The following is a 27,916-nucleotide window of genomic DNA, read 5'->3' on the forward strand; positions in this document are numbered from 1 at the left end:
AGGAAGTGGCCAGCTGTCTCCCCCCCAGCTAACAACCCCTTCCTTTCCTTCCCGGGATCCCCTGAGTCATATTTTTATATTGTTTGTTTAATCCAGCAATTCATTTACTGGAAAGTTTTACACTTGTTTTCCTCATACAATAATAATAAGGACGTCACATGTTGCAGTTGCAGAACTACATATTCCAGCACACTGTACAGTTTTCTGTGATGATTGTAGTTTCAGCTGTAAAGTCCTAGGACATTGGTCTCAGCCCCCCTGGATAAATGTTATTGTGGGGCTGGGGTGTTTTCCTTTATTACTCCACTTGGAAAGACTCACAAAGAGTGAAATGAATTTCAGCTGCACGGTTCAATATCAAATTTCTACACAGAAATGCGAATGTTTATAAAAACAATTGTGCGTCGAGCTACGGGTTTCTTAGAGAGCACTTCCCCCTAAAATAAGTTTTATCTGTTTCTGGAAAAGCTGAGGGATAACCAAAGTTGCCACCATTACAGCTTGTCATCCAGCTTTCCCAGATGTCTGAATTGCAAAAGTATCACTGTATTTCTAGGTAGACCCTAGTTAAAGGCAAAATACTATTGATAATAATTGATCAGCTGGGGTTAACCAATCAGCTGACCATGTGCCGGCGCCACAATAGACAGGGATCAGAGCGAAAGCTGCTGCTCCAACTCCTGTGTAAAGGCCGTAAGTTGTAACTGCAGGGGCAGCTCTCATTAAAATCAGTGGGAGCTGCACCTGCAGTTACAAGCACTGGCCACTACAGAAAGGTCAGAGCTGCAGCTTCCACTCTGATCTCTGTCTATTGCGGCGCTAACAGCGTGTACCCAGTTAGTTGATCCGCTGGGGTCCCAAGCAGTGGATCCCAGCCGTTCAACTATTGGTAATCTATCCTGAACATAGGTCATCAATAGTATTTTCCTGGAAAACCCCTTTAAATAGGTAGATGGGGGTTACCATTGTTGGTAATACAGACACAACTCCCATTGAATTCAGTGGCTGTACCTGTATTACCAACCTGGGCCACGGTAATATGGACAGAGATGTCTGATTCAAGATCCGTCTGCATTGACAGGAGGCCCAATGAACAGCTGATCAACAAGGGTCCAGAGCGACATACTTCAGGATAGGTCATCAGTAGTTATGTAGAAAAGCCCTTCAAAGAATGTCATTATAGTGCCTATCTTGCTATATAACTAGGTGGATTTGATATTCAGGAGCCTGGAAAAGCTGGGTTACAGCTGTTCTTGGAACTGTAAAAGTAACAGACAACTTTTGCAAAAAGTCGAATACAAGGACAGGAAAGGACACAAGTGAAGGACTTATATTTCCTGGTGAGGCTGTGTGGCCGACCGTCCCTTCTCTGACTATTCATGGTTCCTCTTTCCTCGCTAAGCGTCCAGTCTATGCTGTTACATTCTAATTATAGACACAAATCTGCCTGAGACTTCACGCTGCCTTTTGGCCTCTCTGTCATAGTGAAGCACAACTACACCTAGCATAGGCACATTCTGTTCTTAAATTACTTACATTTTGGAGAAATTTTGATTACTCCTATGAGGCTGGGAATAGATGTAATTACATCATCTCCTAATTACACGGACTTAATGTTATATTATATTAACAGACAAGGGACCGCATCCCATTCACCTTTAAAGGGAACCTGCCATCAACTATAAGCACCATTAACTAAGTTATGGTGCATTTAGTTTAGGTGATGTGGAGTCCGGGGAGCTGTGTCTTATATTCGCCCATTCCCCCATTTCTGCAGTGTCCCCAACAAAGTCAGTGTGCACACATCAAGCGTGACTCCTTTCAGAAGGCTATGAAGGCGCACTACCAATCATCTCTATGGGGATGCACTTGACTTCGCCGGGGAACACCACAGGAATAGGGAACCGAGTGAGTATGAAAACGGCTCCCCAGATTCCACGTCACCTAAACTTTGTACTATAACTGCTGCAAAGAGTTGTCTTAAAAGAGGATTTCCATCTCAAGCATTTAATTTATATCCACAGAACATGGCATAAATGCCTAATAGGTGTCGGTCTCACCTCTGGGACCCTCACTTATGGGGAGAATGGGGTATTGGTTTATTTTGGCTCCCACATTCTCTGTACACTTTAATGAAGACATGGCTATACTGTACTTGCATGCAGCTCTTTCGAATGAAATCTTTTGAAGTTAAGGCCCTTTTACACGACCTGATTACTGGGCACAAATGTTTGCTTGCCCAAATCATCTGACCATGTAAAAGGGACAACAACCAGCCAAAATAAGCAAACTCTCATTAATCAGCTGATTATTGTTTTTTAGCAGCAAAAAAGTGTTCATTTAGAGCTGGCTATATGGGAATGAACAATTCTTGCAATGATCACTCATCAGCATACCAGCAATGCTTAGCACATGTAAAAAAAATGTAATAGCGCACTGATCAACATGCTTTGTCAATTGGCACTCATTATATCTACCTTAGAATTGGCCTGTGTAAAAGCACCGATTTCATTAACATGGGCATGACGATTTACGGCTGGCCGTTTCACGGCCACAGCGCGGCAGAAAATTGCGTGAACGAGAGGCAGCCATGACCAAGTCATGGCTGCAACTTCCGTTTAAACGCTCGTTCTGATGGCCGAGGCTGCGGCGCATATATGCCTTAGCCTCGGAATACCATCGGCCAAGGGGGTGAGAGTTTAAACCCCCACCCCCTTTCCGCTCCTTGCAGGCTTATGGCAAGTGGAGGGGGTGGGAGCTTAGCAGAGCTAGTCCCTCCCTCTCTCGGCTCCAGTCTATGAGAGATGCGGGACTTTAGCACACTAGCTTCCGCCCTGTCCCATTGCAGATAGCCGGCAAGGGGCAGAGAGGGGGAGAGAAGAAGGAGGGAGTTTGGCAGTCATGCTGCTAAACTCCCTCCCACCTCCCTTCTCCGGCAACTGCCATAGGCTCCCATAGGAGTCTATGGCAGCGGCCATATTCTGTCCGGAAAAGATAATTCCAGAACTATCTTTCCTGGCCGGCGTAAAAACGGCGTTTCTTACACATTCGGAATACACCCATCTGAACTGATGCATTGGAAACCAATGCATCAGAAGGGTAGCGTATATCGTCCAGCCGTGAAAACGCGGCCGATATATGTTTGTGTGAAAAAGCTCCTAGGCTGGATTCACACATGCACCTTGCGCAAAAAATACAACCCATTAATGTCAATGGGTTTGTTCGCATGTGTATTTTTTGGCCATATTTCGGTAATGTAAAAAAATACGCAGCATGCTCTATTTCCATGGGCATGTGCGCAGGGAAAGAACATATTGAACTCATTACACTCATTGGCCACTTCAAAGGCTGAGAGCATCGTTGCATTATATTTTGTGCATAATTTGCAGCTGCGAAACGTACAGTAAAAAATGAATCTGTGCTTGCAAATACACGTTGCCCGTTCTGCAAAAACGCAGCGCAAATGCGCGTATAAATACGTATAGACTCGTGTGGATCCAGCCTTACTGAAATAGTTGAGCAAGCAGCTTTCTATTGATGTGTGTGACGAATGGAGTTCCTGGGAACTGCCTAAAGAAAACCAGCAGGCTCCATGATCCCAACAGGTGAGGTTCCCAGAAATTAATGTCTTATGTAAGAATGCCACAATGCCTACGACTGGAATACGCTTTTAAGGCTTAAACACATGGGCATGATTTTGTCCTGTTTTGCGGACGGGATAAGATAGAGACTTGCCGTATCTTTCTCGCACATAGTTTGAATAGTCAAAAAAAACAGTTCATGCGCTAACACGCTCTGTAGCGGCGAGCGTATTAACGCATGCACCCATCTGTTTAAGCCCTTAGTATGCATCCAAAACTAAGTAAATTCCTCATGACCATACTGTGCACAGGTAGGTAGATGGATAGCTAAAGCCGCTCTCCAGTGTGAGGACCCCAACAAACAGCTCTCCATATATCTAATTCCTATCTTGTGATTCTTTAGGAAAGATATTATACTGCATATACACACTTCTTCTATGGACTATATTCACTACCAATCTTCCCTGTAAGTCGCCACAGTTATGTAGCAATCAACCAGTGTCACCTGCTGCCAGTGGTGCCTACTGCAAGATAGTTGGCCAAATTTGTTTGGGTGCTGAAAGTATTCCTGACGTAGGGATTCGGATTTATGAATAATCATTGTGTTTGTTGGAGTTTCTTTTTGAGAAGTTGTAACTGTTGTTCATTATTCTATATTTAGTGCAGCCCTGTTGTAAACCATTGTGTATCTTGTGAAATACAATCTCGCTGACATTATAGAATTTGATCATGTGACAATATCCTGCATTTGTTTTTCTCAGTTCATTTGCTTCTTTTAATAAAATATTCTAAATCCAGTTCTGTTTTTTAAAGGGGAACTACACATTTGTAAAATAATGTCCCATGAGTAATGAAATAAAATAACTGCTTCTGCAAACAAGAGAGAGATTCTTGAATCAGATATCTATTAGGGCCTTTTCACGCTATCATTTTGCTGATCCATCATGGATCAAAACGAAAAAAATAAAATTTCAGTTTCTAAGCCAATTGAAGGGGAATGTCTTCGGTTTCAATATTTGCCATCTCCATTCCTTTTTTGGTACACTGGATCAGAAATGGAATACAGGTGGATCCTTTTTTATTGCATTGTACTCAATGGGAGGCAGATAGAACTTGAAGACAATCTGTTTTTCATTTCAAATGTTGTTGGTTTTCTGCATAGTGGTTCCTCTTCACTGAATGTGACTTGGTGGTTAGCACTGTTGCCTTGCAGTGTGTGTGTTCATGTGTTTAAATATCATCAAGGGCAATATCAACTTTGAAAAACTTCATACAGATATCACCATTGGTCAAATTTGAAGCTATAACCACAGCACTTTAAGGCAGCAGTGCTAACAACATGCTTCATGCTTCAGTTTGGTCCTGTTCCATCAAGTTTCCATTACTTTTGCTATGCTAATAAAAAAAAATAATGGATCCCGTTTTAGGCATTGCTCCCTTAACCCCATTATGTATCATATTCTCTGTACATGCAGTGCTGTCTTGTCTGGTAAAATGCTAAATAACTGAGCGGAAACCAAACAGAGTCCATTATAGTCAATGATGTCTGTTCGTCGCTGTTCAGTTCCGTCATAAGACAGATCCCGATTGGCCAGGGGCTTCCCCTTTCCTGCTAACCCAAGCAGAGCAGGAAAGTGGAACCGTCGATGCAGGTGTGAAAGCAGGCTACTACCCATGTACGTGTTCTTTGAACCAGGGCCATGCATTGTCCAGTAGGCACTGAAATAGGCATAATTAGTGTATCGGTTTTGTTTGGACTGTTCCTTTGAGTAGCACTGATTGAGATACATAGACTCAGTGGGTCAGTGAGACTTATGGCTCATGTCCAAGACCGTGTTATCACTGCGTATCACACATGCGTTTACATGGACACATAATACTCGGTGAATGGAGTCAATGAAAGTCAAGATGCTTTCAGTGATCCATGCACATCCGCATGTGAATACTGCGTATTGATAAGCAAGAGCATGATACACTGTGTATACGCAATACATTGCGTATGGGCAGCATTTTTATACGCATCCATACTCTGTTCAGAGCGGGGAATTAAATTTTTAAAAAAAACATGCGCTTGTCCGTGATTTGTGGGCATGCGCAGTGCGATACGCAGCCATACACAATCTCTGCCAGCTGTCGGCAGAGTGTATGGCTGCAGATCGTGTAAAATGCTGCAGGGAGACCCGCAGCATTTTATGCATACGGATGTGAGCATGAGCCCTAAAGAGTTGCTCTTAGGCTGCAGAGGTTTCTAAATGGGCAGCCTATCTATTATATCCATATGGGTCTAAAGGTAAGAGTTGTCCAATTCTTGAAATTCTTAGAAAGTGCAAGATCAGTATTACCATCAAGCTACTTAAATGACCCATGTGTTTAGGCCTTAGGCCGTATTCACATCTGTGTAAATGCTGCAGAATTTCCATTGGTGGAATTGCTGTGAAAATTCTGCAGCATTTACAATACTCGTACAAGTCATATGGAGGAGATTTCAGAAATCCACACCCTTTAAGCTAATGCCCACGGACAGATTTATGCCGCGTTCCACGTGGCGTAAATCCGCGGCAGAATAACCCAGCTATTGGGTTCTATTGAACCTAATAGCTCAGTCTTCACATGCGAGATTCTGCCGCAGATTTACGCCGCTGCATGTTCTATTTTACTGTGTTTTTCCGCGGCAGGAGGTCTCCATTAATATAGTACTAATGGAGACGGCAGAAAAACGTGGTGAAAAGCGCATTTCTCCATGATCGCCAGCAGGTACTTTTTTGCTTATCCCCACGGGATTCCTGCGGCGTAAAACCGCGGGCATATCCCACTCCGTCCATGGGCATGAGCCCTTTGGGTATCTCTATACTTAGCGAAATTGCTGCGGGCATTACGCAACAGAATACCCACAACAATTCCACTGGAAACAAACAGTGGCCAAATCCACACTGTGCTTTTAATTGCGGCTCAGCTGCGGAATTTAACCCTTGCATTTCAAGGTTGAATCCCACAGCATAAACAGACCTGCTGCGGATTTGTCACAGAAAATTTCCACACCGTATGAAAGATTTCGGAAGAGGATTGCACTGTAAATGCTGCAGATTTTCCGCAGTGATTCTGCAGCGTTTACTGCCCGTGTGAAGGTGGCCTACAGGCATGGATTTGTAGTTTTCTGGCATGTGGAATGCCCGCAGCAATTCTGCCCATGTGAAGGTGGCAATTACGCCTGTATGCTACTGGTGGTCACCAACTTCTGCCACACATTCCTGTATGACAAGAGCATTTGCCAATGATTCACAAATCATCATTCAGCAGAAAGCAAAAATTGCTAGCTAAGCAACTTTTGTGCCATCCTGAAGAAAGAAGGCTGTGCCAAATTCGTGCCAAGCCATAATGAATGAGCATTTCTATTGTACACTACACACAAAACTAGAAGAAAATTGTGTAATCTGTGAAGCCCACTAAAGCAGTGTGCATTATGATGTGCAAAAAAGGGTTACATGATGCAGAAGGGGGAGATCTTTGCACACACACAGCATGCCCTCAGCCCACCCCACCCACTGTCCTCTGCGGTCTCCCCTCCCAAAAGCCTGACAGCAGCCGCAGCAGCAGCGGCGGCTGCACAAGGAATGCGCCCCGCTCCTCCCAAGTGATCCCTTCTCTATTTTGGTGCCTCTCCCCCTCCTCCCCCCTCCTCAGTGCCGAGCCCATGACGTAATGGTTTATGTTAATTATTAGCATGTGGGAAGCCTGGGCTGGCGCTTCCCAGCCTCACAGTCTCTGCAAGTGAGGGAGGGAGCACAGAGCCTGCAAGTCAACATGGCAAAACCCAGGCAGGGAGAGCAACAGCACCTCTAGCTCCAGCACAGGATCCCTGGTGCAATGCACTTGGTGCAGGTATGTGCTTCTGTCACACAGGGGAGGGGGAGGACTGGCCAGGGAGCCCCTCAGTGATTTAGATGGAGCTTCTGGGAAGCTGCAACACTCTATTACTGTTCTGCATGATTTGTTGACTTTCATGGGTATCTGCAACATTGTATCTACTGTGTCTACATGGTTCTGTTGACTTTCCTCTATTTATAAATCTGTCTAGAGTTTGCTTTATCAGTTGTGAATGAACATAATGGAGATCTGCAGTAGTGAATACAGTCTACTGTATAGTCTGCTCTTGGCTTTCCCAATTTAATGCAGCTATTATTCTCTGTGTATAGAGCAGTATATATGTATAGACATAATAGGGATGTGTGCTAAATGGGATAAATATATAGATATCCTAAGCCATGTGAACCTCACAGCTGAGATGTCTATATTTCATGCTGTAGTATAATCTGTTGCGCTGCTGTCTGCTACCTCATTGACTGACATCTATGAATACATGCCGACTGCTTAAACATAGGAAATCAACTTTTTCCCCCATTTTTGCAGTCAGGGACAGGTTTGGGTTTTTTTCTGCATTAATAGATCAGCCCATTTATTAATAACCTTAGCCCAGGTCAGAGGTGATCTCTATGTTAACCCATTGAATGACTTCCAAACAGTTGATTACCTTTTTCTATTGTTAATAAATTGCCTATGACTGGGTACAGGAAGCTTACAGTATGTCATTGGAGGGTATTCGGCTGGTTAGTATAGAAAACGGATGGTGGTTGATGCAGATACTGCTGATTACTCTGCCTTGGAGAGTAAAACGGTTACATTTTGATCTAATCACTGCACCAAATAGAAAAAAATAGAATTTCATTTCATTCTGTGGTTCTATGAAATCATTGGATATGTTCATCCCTCTCTGTCAAGGTTTAGGTCTTGGTCATAGCTGAAAGAAACGATTTGTTGGACTGCAGATATTAACTGTTGAGGAAAATGAATAGAGTACTTCCAACTTGCAACATTCCTTGGTCTGATCTTGCTCTATAGTTTAGCGAGGCTTGGATTGCATTGAGTCACACATTTTCTTGCAGAGTATGTGTCACATCGGTGTCTTATTTTCACAGTTGTGAACATTAACTTGGAATGCGGGTGTGGAAGAGTCCGAGAGAGAACCCAAAGGGACGTCAGATCTTGAAAAACACTAACCAGGACACCAGCAGAACCCCATGACGAGTATGCCTGAAGTGGGAAATACAACTATAGATTGATTTGTGCAACTATATTTACATTCATTGAAAGTCACCCCTGTATGAAATATTACATTTTTTTGTTAAGTCTCCATTGAACCAGTTTCCTTTTACATCTCTATACTTCTCTGTGGATCCTGTATATCTTCTTCTCACCATGATGTTTCGTGATCAAGTTGGAATGCTATCTGGTTGGTTTAAAGGCTGGAATGAATGCGAACAAACTGTTGCACTGCTCTCCCTGCTGAAAAGGGTTAGTAGGACACAAGCCAGATTCTTACAGATCTGCTTGGAGCATTCCTTGATAGACTGTACAGAACTGCACATACTTGAAGGGGAAGCCAACAATCCCGGTAAGTTTTTGTTCCGGAAATGTGAAGTGTAATGCTGTGCAATCTGGCTTTAGCTGTTTAAAATAATGTACCTTATGTACCTCACTGTGTAGATGCTTGTTTTTCTTAAAGACTTGGGTGACAACTTTGCTTATCAAATCATTGCAAAAATGTTCATGTAAGAATGGAAAATTTACAAAAAGCCAGGGATAAACAAGTTTTTCCACAGCATGGCCAATGACGCCAAAGCATCAGGTGATAGCAAAACAATGGCCCTCTGAAGCTTTTGGCATGACTCAAAACCAGTGTGACTTTTCCAAGTTATTTCTGTCGGAATAGGACTTGAATCACTTGATTGCAACATTCATGCTGTATAACCACCTGTGACTGGTATCGCGTAGTAGAGGTCAGTCTACCCTGGCTTAAAGAAACTGATCAAATTCAGCACTTGCGTCAAAGAAAACTGTCATCTTTGGTTATGTTGGGAAGAGTCTTCAATTTTTCTGGAATAAACTGTCTGCTCATATTGCAGTATTTAAATGATTGATGTCAGAGGTAGACAAGTCCCAGGAGCTAGGTATCCAATGTGTTTGGAAATTTGCTCCTGGAGCCCTTGAGTTGACCTCTGACGATTTCTTAATGTGGTTCCTAAAGCCTGCATTAATGTACCTGTCAATGGCTGATGCCATTATGTGAACATTCTTTTCCATTTGTTGCCCATATAGCCATTTGGTCTATAATATTGCTATTTTGCCAAAGTCTTGATGATGGAATCAAAATGGACCACTTTTGTTTATGGCTACCATAATATGCAACACTGTAGATGAGGGTGGCCATCACAAGCATATAGACTACCAGATCAAGTTTGCCAATTATATTAGTAGCTGATGATTTACCAATTGGTGTGACTTTTTATGCATCCCAAAAGTGAACTGATTGAAATGCCTATAATGGGGATGACCAAAACTTGTGATCAGGAATAATGGAACAACCACCCCCACTAACAAGGTTCATTTATTTTTTTAATATAAACGTAATCTTTGGAAAATTAACACAACTTCTTAATTGGTGACGATGGACAACTGCCGCCATATTACACTAGTTTTAATAAATCCTCCTTGGTGTCATTCAAGGATATGATTTTTCTCTGACTTTATCAATTGACTTAAACTAAGAAGCCTCACTACCTGTGCATTAGTAAGCTATTGTGACAACTTTGCTGCTGTATCCGTGTGAAGCCACAACAATCATTCTCCCTGCGTGCGCCCTTATTCTCTGGTACAATAATCATCATCATTATTGTACTGCTTTTATATACTTGAGCTACGCTAGAATGAATGATTGACTTTTTTTTTTTTCGTGCTGTCTTGCAGTTTCTTCTAGAATAACTAAGTCAGATCACGTAGAGTCTGGATTTTGTAGGCTTTTTGGCAAGGTAGCTAGTTTCATTTTAAGTAACATGCAGCATGAGCGGATAATTAATTTGCTGTGCAGTTTATTTTCTACCATGTGTTTAACCTGGTCATTGCTGAGATGTAATGTGTCCAGCAATTTTCATCCTTCTGTAATCTAAACCAAATTTTTTTTCTTGGGTAAGGGACATGAAATTCTTTGTATTTCACTTTACATGTTTATATGCATAAGGGTAAAGGCAAAATATATTTTTATTGTGGCCTATACCACACCATATAGAACACAATGTGTACAAGTGTAGGTTTTTGTTTTTCAGTAATAGGTAAAATTCCTCAGGCCTGGCTGCAGCACCACATTCAATGCAGCACCCAGCATTTGCACTAAGAGAAGAATGCAGGGGTGTATTCCAGATGTTTTGTATTAAAGGCGGCAAGAATTGGCAGTTATCTTCTTGACAGTTGAAAAGGACTGGCAGCTCTGGACATGCTGGGGGTCCCTATGTATGCGATCCAAAATCTAGCAATATGCGCCTACTTTTCATGGCTTTACAAAATTGGAAAAGCAAACTTTTGAATATATGTCATAGTTTGATGAAATTGCATGCTTTACCGAAATTCCTTGCCTTTTCTGAGTCTAACCCCCACCACCTTCCCATCCACACCTAAACACTCTTGCCAGGTGTTGGACTCCTCCATTCATATCTTGCTTTTGGCTTTGGGGGAGAGGAGTTTCAATCTTGCAAGTTATAGAAAAATGGAGACCTATTGGCTGAGATTGGCACCCCTGGATGGAACTCTTTTCCAGGATTTTAAACTGACAACCTAACTGGACCCCTCCAAAAAATTTTTATGGGCTGGCTGTAAGTATAAACAATTTTTTTTATTTTATTTTATTTTTTTTGTGGGACAACCCTAAAAGGATTTCTATTTTGGTTTTGGTTTTCCTGTAGCTGTCTGTGTCCATTTTCCCATTCTAAATATAAGCATGGATCATGGCACAAGTGAAACTCACAAGTATGGCCATATGCATGGCAGCCTGGTATTCTTGTCTAGCACAGCCTGATCACTGTGATCTATGGCATGTCTAAATGGCCGCCAAGTATATAGAGAATTACATGTAGTTTTTTTTGTCTTTGTTTTTTGGTCACTGTATTTGCATTGTAACCTGTTGAAACCAACCAGCCAAAGAGCTACTGTTGGTCCTGTGACCTTTGCATGGTTTAAGTGCAGCATTTTGTCCTGTGTAGGTTTTTTTTTTTTTTTTTGCACGGATTTCAGGCAGGTTGAAATAGCTAGATTGGATTAGAAATCGCTTTTGCATATGTTGGCCAAAAGAAAGTGGTGAGATATAATCAGTGTTTTAATAGGATCTTCATATCTTCCTATGGTTGGGCTGGACATGCTTGTAGACTCTTTGCAACCCTTTTCTTCAATGCAACAGTGATAACGCCATCAGTTTTAACAAGGCTGGAGATGCATATACATGTTGCATGCTCGCAGCATCCTATTTCTGTGACATGCACCAAATTACAATAAAAGAAATGTTCAATGTGATCAAGAGAAATTAGAAAGGTTACATATTTCAATGTTTTGCAACCCTTTTATCTGTCTGTAAACAAACATTTCTTTACCATTGTGCATTGAACTTTCTGCGAGTTCCTTGTTATGAAGGGCTTATTGTAAGATTACAACATGAAGTAATTTGTGCAGTTGCTAGCTCTTACTGTATGCTGGGTTTTTCATGGTTTAATTTATTTTCATCCGTTGACTCATAATCTAGGGGGGGATTGGCTGAGTCATGCATACATTGATCTGTAGGTGCACTGGAGCAGCAGATTTACAAAAGGGGTGGAAGAATAATTTAAAGTTTGTCTATCTTGATGAATTGGGGCACAACTCCACAAGCGTGGTTTCACTGGGTATTACGCACGCGATGGGTGCCCATGTAGTAGACAGTGAATGAAGTCAATGACTTTCTTGATCCATTCACATTGGCATATACATTGTGTGTGAAGAAAACTACTTTTGTAACTACCATTGACTTTGATACTGTAGTTGCAATGCATGTACAGTTTTTCCATTGGGGAATGGAAGCAACCAGTTCATGGAATCAATGAAGCACTGGACACAAATGATCTCTATTTTGCAGCATACCTAGTCAATCCAGGATCCGAAAATCAAGCCTGACTTATAGCACTGTAATGCCTACAGGATGCATCCACAGACAACCTTAGAATAAACAGTTCTGAATTGCCAGCAAAAAGTAAGACTTTGTTAGAGCTGCAGACAGAAAGCTGAACCGTACCTGTCTAATTCTGCTTCATGTACTAGTACTGACACAATTCCACCAAATCTCTTGTAATTATGTGTATAAGGGCATGCCCCTCACCCTCTCTTCCACTGCAAGTGAATCAGCTGCTTGGAATCTGTGGCCGTGTGCCATTTTGTAGAAGCCTCCTAGAGGCTGTGTGTGGAAAAGAACCTTTTTGAGCATGCCCTCTCCATAGCGGCTAATGCAGGGCTGAGTTTACCCACAGTGCCAGGTTCTGTAATGTCAGTAGCTGATCTGTGGACAGAATTGCATCACAGGCGCAGAAAGACTGCAGAGGACATTAGGGCACCCACACACTTGTGTTTTAAGTATTAAGAGGCAATGAAAGGGCCCTGATGATGGGGATGGGGGGGAGGGGGGGCAAAGCTTGTGAACTGAGGGGCTCAGAAACGACGCAGCCCATTTGGGACTAGGTCCTGAAATTAGATGGTGAAATGGATCTAGAACATCAAAAGCTTCCAGGTATGTGAGGCCGCCCTACAGTAACTAAGTGTGCACACACTTGACAGACTTCATGGACTGTGGTGAACATGTGTGACTAGTCATTAAGTGTTACGTACATAGATGTGGGGGTTAACATGGTGTATTGGTTATGTGGGGGTCAATGCTGTGTAGGGCACTTTGTGGAGGCGCTATGCACAGGAGAGAAGCTATAATATGGAAGTGATCTACCTCTGTTCTGATGTATCTTCCTCACCTATGGTGTGTGGAGTCCATGAGTAAGTGGAGCTCTGAATTTACGTGTAAGGGATAATTCACACTGGCGAGAATATGAAGTCCAATCTCTTGAATAGACTTATTCACATGAGCGATTCTTCCTTTTTTTTTTTTTCCTTCCTTTTTCCCTTGCGAAATCATTAGGAAACACTTGCAATCCTTTGAGCGTGAAACATATGCGTTAGTGATGTGAGTGGTTTTTGAATTTACAAAAAAAGTCAAAAGATTTTCAGCCTGATATCGCGCTCGCCAGTCTGAATGTGGCCTTAATGAAAGATTTTCTGCACTATATGCAGAAGGCCCATATAGTGTCTTTAAGCGATGATGTTACTGTGCTGTGGACCATCAGAAAGTGTGTTGCAATAGTGTATGTTGTGTATTTTTTTTTCAATGGTAAACTTTCCTTCGCAGTCACGTACCCCTAGCACATCGTGCAATGCTTTGCCAGCCCCATTAAAAACAATGGTTGAGGCATTCAGAGGGAACGCCCAAAGATGGGACATGCCGCGATTTTATATATAAAATTTTTGCCACCCCCTCCCTTCTCCCCTGTGCCATGATGTGGAAAAAAATTGCTCGTGTATGACCTTTTTCAAAAAAATGAGGTTCATGTGAGATTTGTGCGTCCTGCAATGCACACATCTCGCATGATATTTCTTGGTCGTGTGAAAGCAGCCTAAAGGATGAGGCAGTCAGCTATATAGTATGTAAAGTGCCTTGCTGGACAGAATTGAGACAGTTTTATTAGTGTGAAGACCTGGTTAAAGTTCTTGTGTAAAGTTCAAGTACCATGTACTCCTATGGAGCAAAAAATATTAAAAAACAAAACAAACAAAAAAAAATCTGGCCTCCATTTCTCAGCTGCTGCACCATCCGGAAGCTTTTGCCACAACACCACCCACAACAAGCGTACATGTGGCGATGGGTTGTTATCACAAGGCAGCCCTTTCCTATGTTACCTTATCACATCTCTTGATACCAAGTCAGTAGATAAGTGGAAAAATCCCTTTTCAAACTTCAACATTTGACACTTTTCATGTAGTAACAAGAAGCCTGCTAATAACTCATAGGTGCCTCTAGCTGCCTTCTTAAGGAAATGCCACATTGGAAAATAAACAAACCTCCAGTCCACTCCTGCTCTTCAGCAGACCTCTAAATGTACAAACACTCAGACCTACAACTATATATGCTCTGCATACGGTTTTACTTTGCGTGGTTGTAGTGACCTGAAGTGATACTACAGTAAAAGTAATTAACTGCAAGTCAAAAGCAACTGTCCTCACTACAGCTTCTTTAGCAAAGGGTAGTGATGCTGGAATTCGTTTAATAAGAAGATGGAGTCAGGATAGAGAACTAAATGGTAATTTTAGCTTGGTCATTTCACTGTAAAATGTATATTACTCAAGGACCTGGGAAAAGGACCTTCGATGACATGTGAGATTATGTGACCTAGCAGAAGGAGGAGGGCATTTCTTCCTCATCTGTGGCGTAGCAAAGAAATTTTAAAAGGGTTGAAGGGCAGGGACAAGTAGAGCAGTCAGTGAGTTCGGCCCCTTCCCATCCTATTACTAGAGAAGCTTAAATGCAACTTCATGAAACCCTGTCTACAGCTAATCACTCTCCCTCAATGCTGAGAGAAGCCTGCATGTATCTTCAAAGCCTGATGTAATTTCAAGTCATGCTGCTGTGCCTTTCAGCTCTCCTTTCAACAAAAAGCCAATGCAGCCTCAGCATTGCCAGCTACAGAGATCAAAGATCTTCCAGACGCATGGAGTGAGTACTGGAGAACTTTAGCACATGTTTTTCAGGTTGAGACAAAACTGTTAGTGGAATTGCTAGGGGTTTTCAGTTTTTATCAGTCTTTCTCTCTATAGCTTCCCCTTATCTCATGTGCTGCCTCCCAGGGCTTGTTTATCCATGTATCAAGTGTCAAACTGTGTATATGCAAGTTCTACTGTCAAAAATGTTTGCAGACTGCCACAATCAATAGTAAATGGTGTGCCTGCAACTTACTCAAATACATGTGTTTTAGTCTTATTTCTCCAGCAAGACCTTTTTAAGTCGGGCACTGGCGTCACGTTCACCTAATTCCATAAGTCGTCTGTATCCTGTTTACCTTAATCTGTGCGCAAGATTACATAGTGTGCTGCACTCATTGCCACCGTGACATGACTCCTCAGCCACCTCTTAGAAACCAGAGTGCAGGCCTCTTTCCACTTGTTGCACATTGCAAGATCAAAATTGTAATCCTGTTACTGGGCAGGTTTGTATAGCTGAAAGCGTAGAGGATGGCAAAATGGCCCGGGGTCTCTTTTGAACTTCTATGGCAGCCCCGTTTGTAACTTTAGGGAAGTCCAACCTTGAGTACTATTTGAACAGATCTGACTCCCCTTCTAAACTTGGAACTTCTGCTACTTCATATATTCAGGCATGGGCAAATATTTATGATGACAAATGTCCCATCTGGAAGGTTTTCTTTCCCCCCTCTGGTAAGTGTCTGTTGTGTGAGATGAACTTCCATGATGCTTACTTAAACCTACCAGAGTTTACAGGCTATTGAAGTCAACTGAACTTGATGAGTATACCATGGCAGATCAACTCAACAAACACGTACTAATGACCTATCTCCAACTATTTCGCTTGAGTCCCTTTATGCATCAAGAAAACCAGAAGCCTGAGACATTGGGCTCTGTTCATACCACATTAGGTCTGTGCTGTTAAATACTGTGAACACACATGCTGAACATTTCCAGAGACCCCTATAGACCCAAAGGATTCCAACAGTGTCCCTTTTGGCATTGGTATACTTTAATATGGGAGGCTATGCATGACGTATGTGACTGTATGGTGTGCAGCTACATATGTCTGGGTGGCGTATGTTTGGTGTGTACATTGTGAGTTCAGTGCATATGCTAAACGAAAATATCTGATGTGAACAGAGTATAGGCAAATGATAGTAGTTCATGTAGTACAGAACTCTGCGGCTTGTGGAGTGCTGAGGTGTGAGAAGGCCATACTCCTAAGCTAGGTGGAACCCAGAGCCAATAAAATAAGTGGCCCTGGTGCCAAATGATGTTTGGTGAATATCTGCTGGTGCATCTGAATGGGGTATGAGGCCATGCTAGTGTATAGGGGTCACTGTTACTACTGAGGCCACTGTGGAATGGGGAGAGTCACTATTACTACTGGGGCCATTAAAAGGGACACTATTACTACTAAGGCCACTCTGCATCGGGCAACGTACCTCAAGCTGACTTGGGGTATGTTTACATGTGGTGGAAATGCTGCAGAATGTCTGAAACAGACATTTCCGTGGACATTATGCAGGATTTCTGCAGTCAAAATTGGCACCGTTGGTGTGGATTTTGACTGGAAATCGGCCGCATATCCACAGCTGATTTCATACTATGGCGCTCCCCACCCTCCTCCATAGGCTTCCCGCTATCAGAACTCCTCTGCTTCTGGTTACCAGCAGCCTGTAGTGGCATTACCTGACCACATGGGACTGATAGCAATTCAGTGAATGGAGGTAGTGGGCTAGAGATCTCTTCCAGTCGCCCGCCTAGATTCACTGAACAGGCAGTTAAAAGATGAACGACTGCCTGTTTACGGCTGAAACTAGTGATTACGTAGTGATTTCTTGTTCAGTACCCTGTTGAGTGCCCTGCTTACACGGGACAACTATGGCTAAAAATCGCTTGTTTAAACAGTACTACTAGGATTTATTTTTTACCACTCATCCCCCAGTATATACATTGCTTATGAAGAAATTTTTTTAATAGCATCTTCTAAAGCGTGTCAAGGTCAATGGTCGTGTTTTTTTTTTTTTTCTTCTTTTCTCGCTATAAATAGTTTTGGGTAGGCTGGTAATTTATCTGTTTCCATTTAAAGCAGTGGCTTTTATTTACCCTTTTATGCTTCCTTCCATTTGCATTGTTTGGTCTATTAGAGCTGCTTTTCCTAAGCTTTTTGCATTGCAGACATTGTTTTAGCGTCTTATAATCTGTTGCTTCTGTTTACGGGAGTATGCTATGCCTTGCATGTCACAATGGAATAAGCTATTTTTGTCAGTGCTCCACTAGGCCCTTGATCCTTGTGACGGCTGTGGTTTTCACATAGAATTATCAGTTTCTGCAGATTGCCACATATACACTCTGTGCTATTTTAGTTGTAGATTTTTTTTCTTTTTTTTCTTATCAGCATTACATCCTTTATGAATGAAGCCTAAAGCCATGATAGGACTGCTGGAAATGTGTATAGTGCATTGGTTTAAATGTTTTTGCTTTGCATAAGAGGTGTCTGCCAACCCAGAAGTTAACAGATGGTACCTAGCCTCAGCATAGACTTACCGTAGTTCACACAAACCTACTATGCACCTGTGATAGACTAGCTTGGCAACAGATCTACTGACCTAAACTCTGCATTATAGGGCACTTGTAAATTTGGGTCAGTAGACCTTTGGCTGGGCCAGGACAGTCAGGTACTAGTGTATCTTGACGCCACCGGAAACTAGGGGTGTGACAGCTGTCACCAGAAGTGAACACCCCTGTCATGCCCCTAGCTTCGCATTGGCTCACAAGATACAGCAGTACCTTGTGAGTGGCAGGGCTGCAGGGAGAAGGCAACGCAGAAGGGAGCCCAGGGCTGGTGGGGACACTCTGCGCTGGCCCTTCAGCGTAGAAATGAGAGAGGCTCCCTCAACACCGCCCCCCCCCCCCTCCCCGGGCGGGACAGTGATAGCGGGGCTGCCGGTGCTGGAGATATTACGCCGCCAGGGCACTAGTGTGACAGCAGCTGACAACAGTGGGGATCGGCAACTGCAGGACAGGAGCCTCCCATCTGACAGCGGGACTGCCGCTACTAGAAATACTATGGCGCCAGGGGACTAGTGACTACAGCAGCAAGGACAGGGCGCTGTGAGGGAAATGTGCACTTGGCCGCGCTAACTATACGGACCCCGGTGCTCCTGGTGGCCGGCAACTGTAACTGGATGCTGCTGTGGCCTCTCCCCTGCTGCTCCTCCACTCTCTGTCCCCTGCTGTTAATCTCACCTGACTGTCCCTGGCTGTCAAGCAGCCTAATCCTGGTGTACACCTGCCACTTCCAGTGGCTTCAAGGTACACCAGTACCGGACAGTATTCATATTACAGTTGCCGGAAAACACTGGTTATACGCTCAAGTGAGACTCCTTAAATCACATGACTAGAGAATGACTCCAGTGAACATGTTCGTTCATTGACTACTTGATGTAACCTAGTATATTGGTCTGTAAAAGATCCATTACCACCTACTTCAGCCTATTGCCCCCTAATTTTGATTCACAGAGGCAAAAAAAACCAAGGAGGTACAAGCCAGTTTTCCTTATTTATTATTGGAATAATCCCTGGATCAACAACCCTTCAGGCAGAGCGTTCCATAGTCTCACTACTCTTACAGTAAAGAACCCCCTTCTATGTTGTTGTAGAAACCTTCTTTCATCTAGACCTAGAGAGCGCCCCCTTATTACAGTCAGTCCTGGGCAGAGGCGTAACTTGAAGCTCCCGGGCCCCAATGCAAAACCTGTAACAAGGCCCCCAACTATAATGCTTTATTCATAGTACTGGGCTCCTTATATACAGAAGAGAGGCCTCATGGGCCCCCTAAAGCTCCTGGGCCTGGGTGCAACCGCACCCTCTGCATCCTCTATAGTTAGGCCCCTGGTCCTGGGTATAAATAGATGATGGGAAAGATTGCCCCCTGATATATTTATATATAGTTATCAGGTCGCCCCTCAGCCATCTTTCTTCTAAACTAAAAATTCCAATTTTGATAAACTCTCTGGGTTTTCTAGTCCGCCCATTTTGCTTATTACTTTAATTGCCAGCCTTTGTACCTACTCAAGCTCTGATATGTCCTTTTTGAGTACTGGTGCCCAAAACACTCGCCAATATTCCATGTGTGGTCTGACCAGCGACTTGTAAAGAGGAAGAACAATGTTCTTGTCATGTGCCAATAGACCTCACTTGGTTTACCCCATGATCCAATTTTGCCTTGGCAGCATCTGCCTGACACTGGTTGCTCCAGTTAAGCTTACAGTTAACAAAAACCCCCAAGTCCTTTTACATGTCGGTGTTTTCCAGTGGTTTCCTATTTAGTGTGTAATGGTGACATGTATTTCCTCTGTCCATGTGCAGAACCTTACATTTATCAGTGTTAAACCTTATTTGCCACTTTTATGCCCCACCCAGATCATTCTGCAACTGTATTCTGTCCTCCTGTTAGTTACTTTAGAAAGTTCTGTATCTGTAAATATTGCAATTTTACCGTACAATCCTTCTACCTGGTTGTTTAATATATTAAAAAGAATAAGGTCCAATAATGACCCCTATGGTACCCCACTAGTAACGGTGACCCAATCCGAGTGCGTACCGTTTAGAACCGCCCTCTGCTTTCTAGTCTTAAGACTCTTGCTTACCCATTTTCTCCCAGACCAAGCATTCTCATTTTATATACAAACCTTTATCCGGCTCAGTATCAAAGACTTTGGAGAAGTCCAGATACACAAGATCCAGTGACTCTTCCCAATCCAGTCTAGAACTTGCCTCCTCAGAGAAGCTGATCAGGTTGGTTTGACAGGAATGACTCCTCATAATCCCATGCTGATATGGAGTTATACAGCTAATTTCATTGAGGTCCTTCAGGATGGCATCTCTTAGAAACCCTTCAAACATTTCACCCACAATAGAAGTAAGACTTACCGGCCTGTAGTTTCCAGGTTCGCTTTTTGACCCCTTTTTTGAATATTTGCACCACATTGACTATGTATCAATCCAGTAGAACAGACTGGTCACTAGAGCCCCTAAATATTAGAAACCATTACTTAAACCCCCAGGTACTAAGGAAATTATGACTTTGGAACCCGTCAATTTGTCTGTTTTAATCTTTTTAACTTTAAGACTGCTCTGCACTTCTTCCTGGGTTAAGGCCCATTTAGACACAATGATGATCGCTCAAAATTCGCTCATCTTCCATCTCTTGAGCGATAATTGTTGTCTCTAAACACACAGCCGTCATGCACTTTTCGCTGATCGCTGACTTTTAGCTTGCTAAAAGTCAGTGTTTAGCCTAATCGGGGCCGCACACAAGTTTTTGGCGGGATACCGCTGATACTATTGTTCCAGCTGGTATCCCGCTAGGAGAACAAATCACAAGTATGCAGAAGACAAGAGCTTCAGCTATCTTCTGCATACCCTGCTCGCAGCGCTCAGCTGTATACCAGCTGTGCACTCTAAGAAGAAAACAGTTGTATATAGAAAACAAGCAGTCCCGCTTGTCTTCTGCATACCCCGCAACTCAGAGCACTCCGCTGTATACCAGCTGTACGCTCCGAGAAGAAAACAGGTGTACACAGAAGACAAGCATCACCGCTTGTCTTCTGTATAGCCTGTTTGGAGTACTCAGCTGAGCACTCCGAGAAGAGAACAGCTGTATATAGAAGATGGCGTTCTCGCTTGTCTTCTGTATACAGCATGAGCTTCATTTACACGTTAATAAGCTGTTAAGTAGCTAATTAGCTAAACAGCTTATGCAAAGTGAACGCTCAAAACTGTCACTCAAACTGCCGTTTGAGCGAATTTTGAGCGATCATCTTGCTGTGTAAATGAACACAACGATTATCGCTCAAAAGATGGAAGATGAGCAAATTTTGAGCAATAATCATTATCTAAATGGGCCTTAAGACTGGTGACCTTTAGTGGAGAGTTTTGCTTTATCCCTCTGCATCTCCTCTAACATTTCATATTTCTCTGAATGCATTGGAGAAAAAACTATTTAATAGATTTGCTTTCTTCTCATCACCTACAATGTTTCCTACATTAATTAAATGGCCAACACTTTCAGTATTAAACTTTTTATACAAACTGAAAAACAGTTTAGGGTTAGTTTTTTTTACTCATTTGGCAATGAGTAGTTTTGTTTCCACATTTTTTTTCTGCTGCTTTCTACAAAATGTTATCTTATTTTTCCTTTTAGGTGATTTAATACTACTTCGCTGCCGTCTTGTGTTAGTAGTTTAAACACTTTCTTTTTGTTTCTGTCCCCCCTTTACTATTTTGAGTCCTATTTGATTTCTCCTATTCCTAATTCCTTTATTCCTGTAAGGTATTAACCGCTCACAGTAAGTATTTAAGGTGACTTTTACGGCCTCCGTCACACATTAACGCAGCAAAGTGACATGCTTTAAATTGTGTCACTTTGCCGCATTTTGCTTTAGTTTTCTTCCGCAGCGGTGGCCAATGCCATCTTTTAGCACTCCTCATCATTGAGGAGCGCTAAATGCCTCAAAATAGAACAGACTCTACTCGAAAATTGCGGCGCTGGAAAGCGCTGCGATCGAGCAGCTGTCTGAGGATCTTAACTGAAAACAATGGGAGCCTCTGACGTCATTTATAAATGCAAAAAAAGTCTGTGTAAGGGAGGCCTAAGACTGGCTATCACAGGGAGTGTCCAATTCCCTATGGGGAAGAAGGTTGCCCTTCAAGTTTACATCCCATCCTATGTCTGTGTGACCTTTTTTTTTTTTTTTTTTTCTTTCTTTCCTCTGTAGTTTTCCCATATTTGCACTAAGCTGCAGCAAAAAAACCCAGTTTTGCTATGGAGGTTTTTACTGCATCTATAGCATTCTCTCTTTAGTACAGTCTATAGCTGCCTGTCTCTTTGCAGCCTTTTATTAGCAGTATCCTTGCATAGTGCTTCTTTGTGTGTGAACCATTCAGAAGCATATTCAATCATTTCGATGGCAATTCTTTGTAAAGAAATCTCATTCCAGATACATAAAGATTGGCAAATCTAAGTTTTAACATGGAGGCTTGCCGAGGTCTGTTGAAGAATATCTGAACACCAATGCCTATAGTAATCGCTCCTGATGGCATGTTTACAAATCTGTCCAATCAGGATTCTGTTGATTTACACTTTTTTCTTTCAGGTATGAAAGTGGTGCTTTTTGGTGGCTTATTTTATTTTTACTTGCATATTTTTGATAGACTAATTAGACTTCTTTCTCTAAAGGGGAAAAAGGCCTGAATGATGTGGAGACATAATTCCCTTATTCCACATCATTCAGTCATGACTGGACATGATTGGAGCAGTACCAATTATAACTTCGTAGGGAGAGACTACTGCCTGTAGGACTTTATGGCAAAAGGCTAAATCTTTACTGGCCAATCAATCTAGTCTATAATGTCACTGAATAGTGTGTATATTAGTCCATACAGCTGCTTTGCATATTTGTACTGAAGCCTGTGCTTACTCTGCCCAAGATGTTGGGTGCTCTGGTGGAATGGGCTTTAAGAACTTCAGGGGCTGTTGCTTTTTGAGCTCTACAGGCTACTTGAATTGGTGTTCTGATCCATCGGGCAATGGTATGCATTGAAGGTGCCTTCCCTTATTTGGCCCCTGGAATTAAATGAATCCTCTTTCCTCAGCAACTCCAAGGCTCTCCAATAAGCTAATACTTCCTCTCATCCACAGTGTGAAATGTTCTATTCGTTAGCATTTTTAGGGTTCTGGCAAAAGGAGGATTATATTTATTGTTCCCTATGGAACTCTGAGACTACCTTAGAGAGAGAGGATCAAGTCTTATTCACACTAACAAGAAACTTGCGTGAGTTTTGTGCGACACGCACGAATCTTTTGCTTACTGGCAGAAGAATGGGATCATCTGCTGAGAGAGGCACCCCAACAGGTCATGTTTTCAAGATATCCTTTAGTAAAAACACCTGTGGCAATGTCTGAGATATTCACAAGAATTAGATCACCTGTATAATACTGAGGAAATCCTGAAAACATTACCTGTTGGGGTGCCTTGAGGACCGGAGTTGGGGAAACACGTGATTAGAGTAACAGTGGAATTGCTTTCCCTGATCTTTCTTAAAACCCGATGAATGAGAGGCAGTGGAGGAAAGACATAGGCTAATCTTACATCCCAGGTCTGGGAGAGGGCATCCAGACCCGCTGCATTGTCCTTTTTGGATGAAGGAAAAATGTGTGGCATTTTTCCTGGCAGCAAATAAATCTGAGGCCTGACCCATCGAACTGTGATCATATTGAACGTTTTGGTTTTGCGAGAAGAGAAAGATGCTTTCCTTTTCCTCAGCTTCAAAAGCTTTGCAGAATAGATCTTCTCCTGATGGCGAATAAAGAATACAGTTGTTGCATTGTTACAAAACTTCACATGCCTGTCTCTAATTCTTCATTCTGTTTAAGGGTTTCCTGCATTGCTCACAATTCTCTGTAGTTGGAGGTCTTCGATCTAATGGGGAGCCGCCAAGACCCCTGAAATGAATAACACTCTACCTGAGCCCTCAGCCCAACTGGCTAACATCTGTAGTTACCAATATAAAAGGGGGAAAAAGAACCACTGAAATCCTCCTGAGGTCATTTGGATCAGTCCACCAAGAGTTTTTCTCTTAGTAAAATTTCATTACCCTCTTTAGTATCGAAAGATGAACCCTTTTTATCCTAAAACTATACTCTGCAATGGTCTATAATGAAATTGTGCTCAGGAGACAATCAGTAAACAAGGCGTCTATAGACTGACCATACCCATTGCCTACTCCTATTCTGAAAGTCTTTCGAAGAACAAATGACCACTTGTTTATCACGGGGCAGAAAAGAACAGCCCCAAAAAGTTTTCAGAGAACCCAGAACTAGATTAGATATATTAAAATTAATACTCCATTCTAATTCAGGAAGACATTGCTTGTCTTAAATGATCAATGATCTCCAAAGATTTTGTGACCATAAATTAATAGTTCTATATGAACTATTGGACTTGCTAACTAAAAATGGAGTAGAGTGGTGACCTAGGCCCAACCCCTCTGTAGGAGCTGGTAGAATTGCACACATCGTTAAAAGGTTTCTGTATAGCCTCTAATTTTTGATGTAGTAAGGGAGATTGGGGAGGAGTAACCTGAAATCTCCTTGAGAAGAGGGGAGAAAACTCTATTTCATATCCCAAGGAAACTATTTCTTATGCCCACTAACCATTAGTTACCTTTTTCCAGGAATAAGCCTCCCCACCCCAACTGGTCCCAAATCACTGTTTAGAGTCAGGCTGTCTTGGATCAAGTAGAAAGCTTCTACTACTTTCTCCCTTTAGGGTAGGACCACCTACCGGATTTACCTTTTCACTCTTTTTGATCTCTGGGCTGTAACCTAAATTTACGAAAGGAAGGATTTTTCTTAATCTGTCTGTCTTCTGGGAAGACTTTCTTTCTGTCAACTGCCTTTTCCAGGATTTTCTCTAGCTCTGGGCCAAAAACATTCTCCTTGAAAAGGGATTGAATGAAGCTTATTTTTCGAGGCTGTGGCCCTAGTCCAAGATTTCAGCTAGAGAGCCCTCCTGGCTGTGTTGCCCAGGACCGTGTTTTTAGCACCAAACCTAACAGTTTTTCTGCAGATGCATCTGCTAAAAACCTGGTAGCCATCATAAGTCAGCCTAGGTATGCACTGTAAAATATCTTCTCTAGGTGTTTTCTGTTTTTAAGGTAACTTTTGTAGTTTAACCAAATATTGACCGTTACAGCAGTGGCAGCAGCATATGTTTCTAGAATAGTGGCTGAAGTTTCCCAAGCAATCAATTAGATTTCCTTTCCATAGGATCCATCAATTGAAAGGAATCGTCAAATATAAGGGACGTTTTTTTCACAACTTTTTGCCACTTGGACATGAATTTTAGGGATTTCTTCCAGACTTTAACCTCTGAGGCGAATAAAAGGCAATCTTTCTGCCTCTACTCCCACCCCCTACCCCACCATTCATCCATGACAGATTTTGTTTAATTCACAGGAAAGACCAACCTCTGGTGTGCTATAAGGCCCCCAAACATTTCTTCTTGTATGGATCTACACTGTTGTAGGTATTAGTGTATCTTGCCGCCACCAGGAAGTCCTGCATAGCAGGCTGCAAACTAGGTCCTGGAAGGACACTAAAATTTTGGGGAAAAATACTTCCATTGGGCCCTGGAGAAAACGCACAGCCTGTCCACCGAAGCACAAGGTGCTAGCCGGCAGACTGTTGTAGCACAGAGACCAAAAACTGTGGAAGCAGTTTGTACTGCCGCGCCACCGGTAAAGTCAGCCGCTCACAGGTGCCGTCCTCACTGCTAGTGCTCTGCTGCCTGCACTCTGAGCTTGGTATCGGCCACTCCCCCAGTCACTGGTGCCGCCCTCAGTGGTTCTGCTCCGCCGCGACTGTAAGATCTGTGGCGGACGCTCGATTGCTGACAGCTGCGGCCCTCTGCAATTGTAGTCCACCGTGGGGAAAGGCGCATGAGGTGTGGGTGGAAGGCGGCCGCCATGTGCTCCTGCACTCTGCCGCCGCCGCATAGCAATATGTTTGGCCCGGGTCCTGTCGACTGCCTGAAGGCTGCGGTATGTAAATGTGCAATCTGGTGAGGGTGCCTCTTGTAAACGGCTAAGCAGACATTTTACCCTCAGCTATTTGATGCAGAGAACTCCGAAATCTATCCAGACTCTGCATAGCAGAAACTGCCAAACTTGGCCCTATCAGGAGCTAGGGGTGCGAGAGGGGTGTTCCTCCTGTCAAACCCCTAGCTTCCTGTGGCGTCAAGGTACATTAATACCACTGTTGTATATCCTCAACTCTCCTAGTGTCTCTCACAGCCTTAAGTAGCTCATCTCTATCACATGAGGAAAAATATTTACTGGCCACTCCTCTATAATTTCTCCATCTGAGAGATCCAAATCTGGTGAGTCAGTCTGATACATGAAAACAAGATCTTTTTAGAGAGCCTCGAAGGCCCTGGGTAAGGTGTAGACATATTGGTCACGGATGCCTGGACCTATTATCTAACCATTATTTAGATATTCTTCATTAAAGCTGCTTGCTCCCCCTTGAGCACATTAGATGTACATTCCACACACTTGTGTTTTTTTTTAAAAATTTTTATTATAGCTTTCCTTCAACTTGTTTAACACATAAAAAGGATTCAGCAGCGACAGGCAGTGAAGCACCCTGCCTTGTGCACTGAGGCTAGGGTCACACAGGGCGGATTTGTTGCGGTTTTGCTGCGTTTTTTCTGCAGCGCTTTTTTACTTTTGTCGCGTATTTGGTGCGGTTTTGGCTGCGTCCATAGAGGTCTATGGACAAAAAAGCGCTGCGGAAAAGACCAAAGAATGGACATGCTGCATCTTTTAAAACCGCGACGCAGTTGCATTTCCACACTGCGGCTGTGCGGAAAAAATCCGTCCTGTGAGAACAGTTTTTTGGCAAATCTCATTTGTGCTGCATTGCACTGCAAACGCAGCGGTTTTGCCGCAGTGCGGATATGCAACGGCAATCCACGGCAAAACCGCGCAAATCCGCCCTGTGTAACCCCAGCCTAAGTGTCAGCTTTGGTCAGTATTTTGCATCCGTATTTGGAAGTCCAAACCAGGAAGGAGTTCAACATACATGAGGTACAAATCTTTCCAATATACTTTTTCTCTTTTAGGTTCCACTTCTGGTTTTGGATTCCAAATACTGATGTAAGTAATTGATCAGAACACTGTCTAGTGAAAAAATCCTTTGACAATATTGCTGTCCGATTTTTGGACCGAAAAATTGGTCGAAAAATCAGATAGAAATGGCAGCAATTCAATTGTTTTACAGTGTGTTTTGTGTGTTGTGGTTCTATTTATTTATTTATTTATTTATTTATTTATTTTATTGCATTTCGAGAAAACAAACTTTTTTTTTTTCCTTTCACCCACTCCTTACCCCTTACAACTTTTTGTAGTGCTTGCAAAAATTTGTATTAAAATAAAGGTGTCAAGACAATACATAACCAGAGTGTCTGTTGAATCTTATCATTTCTGGACCATCATCTGTTATATTTCCTGCTTTTTGCTTTTATAGACTACAATTTCTTGTTCCTTTTTACTACCATACACAGCAAATCCCATAGAAACTAATGAACTTACTCCAAATAGAACAAACCTAATCAGCAATTTGAAAAACCTCCAGTGCCCCACAATACCCACAGGTCAGTGAGAAATACCCTCAGGGTGACTACCCACTAGCGTTTTTTTTTTCTGCTGCGATTTTGCTCCTATTTTTTTTCTTCCAATTGTCAATGGGACTTTCTAATGTTAAAAATGCAAAGTTGCGATGCGTCGCGTTGCGTCGCATTTCGGTTTTAACATTAGGAAGTCCCATTGACAATTAAAAGAAAAAATAGGAGCAAATTCGCAGCAGAAAAAAAACGCTAGTGGGTAGTCACCCTTATGCCAAAAGCTTTCGATCCCTGATTAAATGCATTGATGCAAGACCAGGACTATTTAACCATTCAATCCACAGTTTTTCGAACTTGTGAGGTACCTTTTTTACAATAAGCACTAGAGATGAGCGAATGTACTTGTCCGAGCTTGATACTCGTTCGAGATGCTCGTTACGCGAGACGAGGACC

At 42.6% G+C, this 27,916-nt stretch overlaps 1 protein-coding gene across 2 annotated transcripts in view; it reads left to right on the forward strand.

The window, feature by feature from the left end:
• Positions 1–7,357: 7,357 nt before the first annotated feature.
• Positions 7,358–27,916, forward strand: part of SAMD4A (sterile alpha motif domain containing 4A) — a 113,299-nt gene continuing 92,740 nt past the window's right edge. For both annotated transcript variants that reach the window (XM_066607998.1, XM_066607999.1), the window contains exons 1-2: positions 7,358–7,460; positions 8,555–9,030. In XM_066607998.1, the coding sequence (XP_066464095.1) occupies positions 8,835–9,030 (196 nt within the window). In that variant the 5' untranslated portion in view covers positions 7,358–7,460; positions 8,555–8,834. The remainder of the gene's footprint in view (positions 7,461–8,554; positions 9,031–27,916) is intronic.

Source organism: Eleutherodactylus coqui, chromosome 6, assembly GCF_035609145.1.
Source record: "Eleutherodactylus coqui strain aEleCoq1 chromosome 6, aEleCoq1.hap1, whole genome shotgun sequence".
In the NCBI taxonomy this organism is placed as follows: domain Eukaryota; kingdom Metazoa; phylum Chordata; class Amphibia; order Anura; family Eleutherodactylidae; genus Eleutherodactylus; species Eleutherodactylus coqui.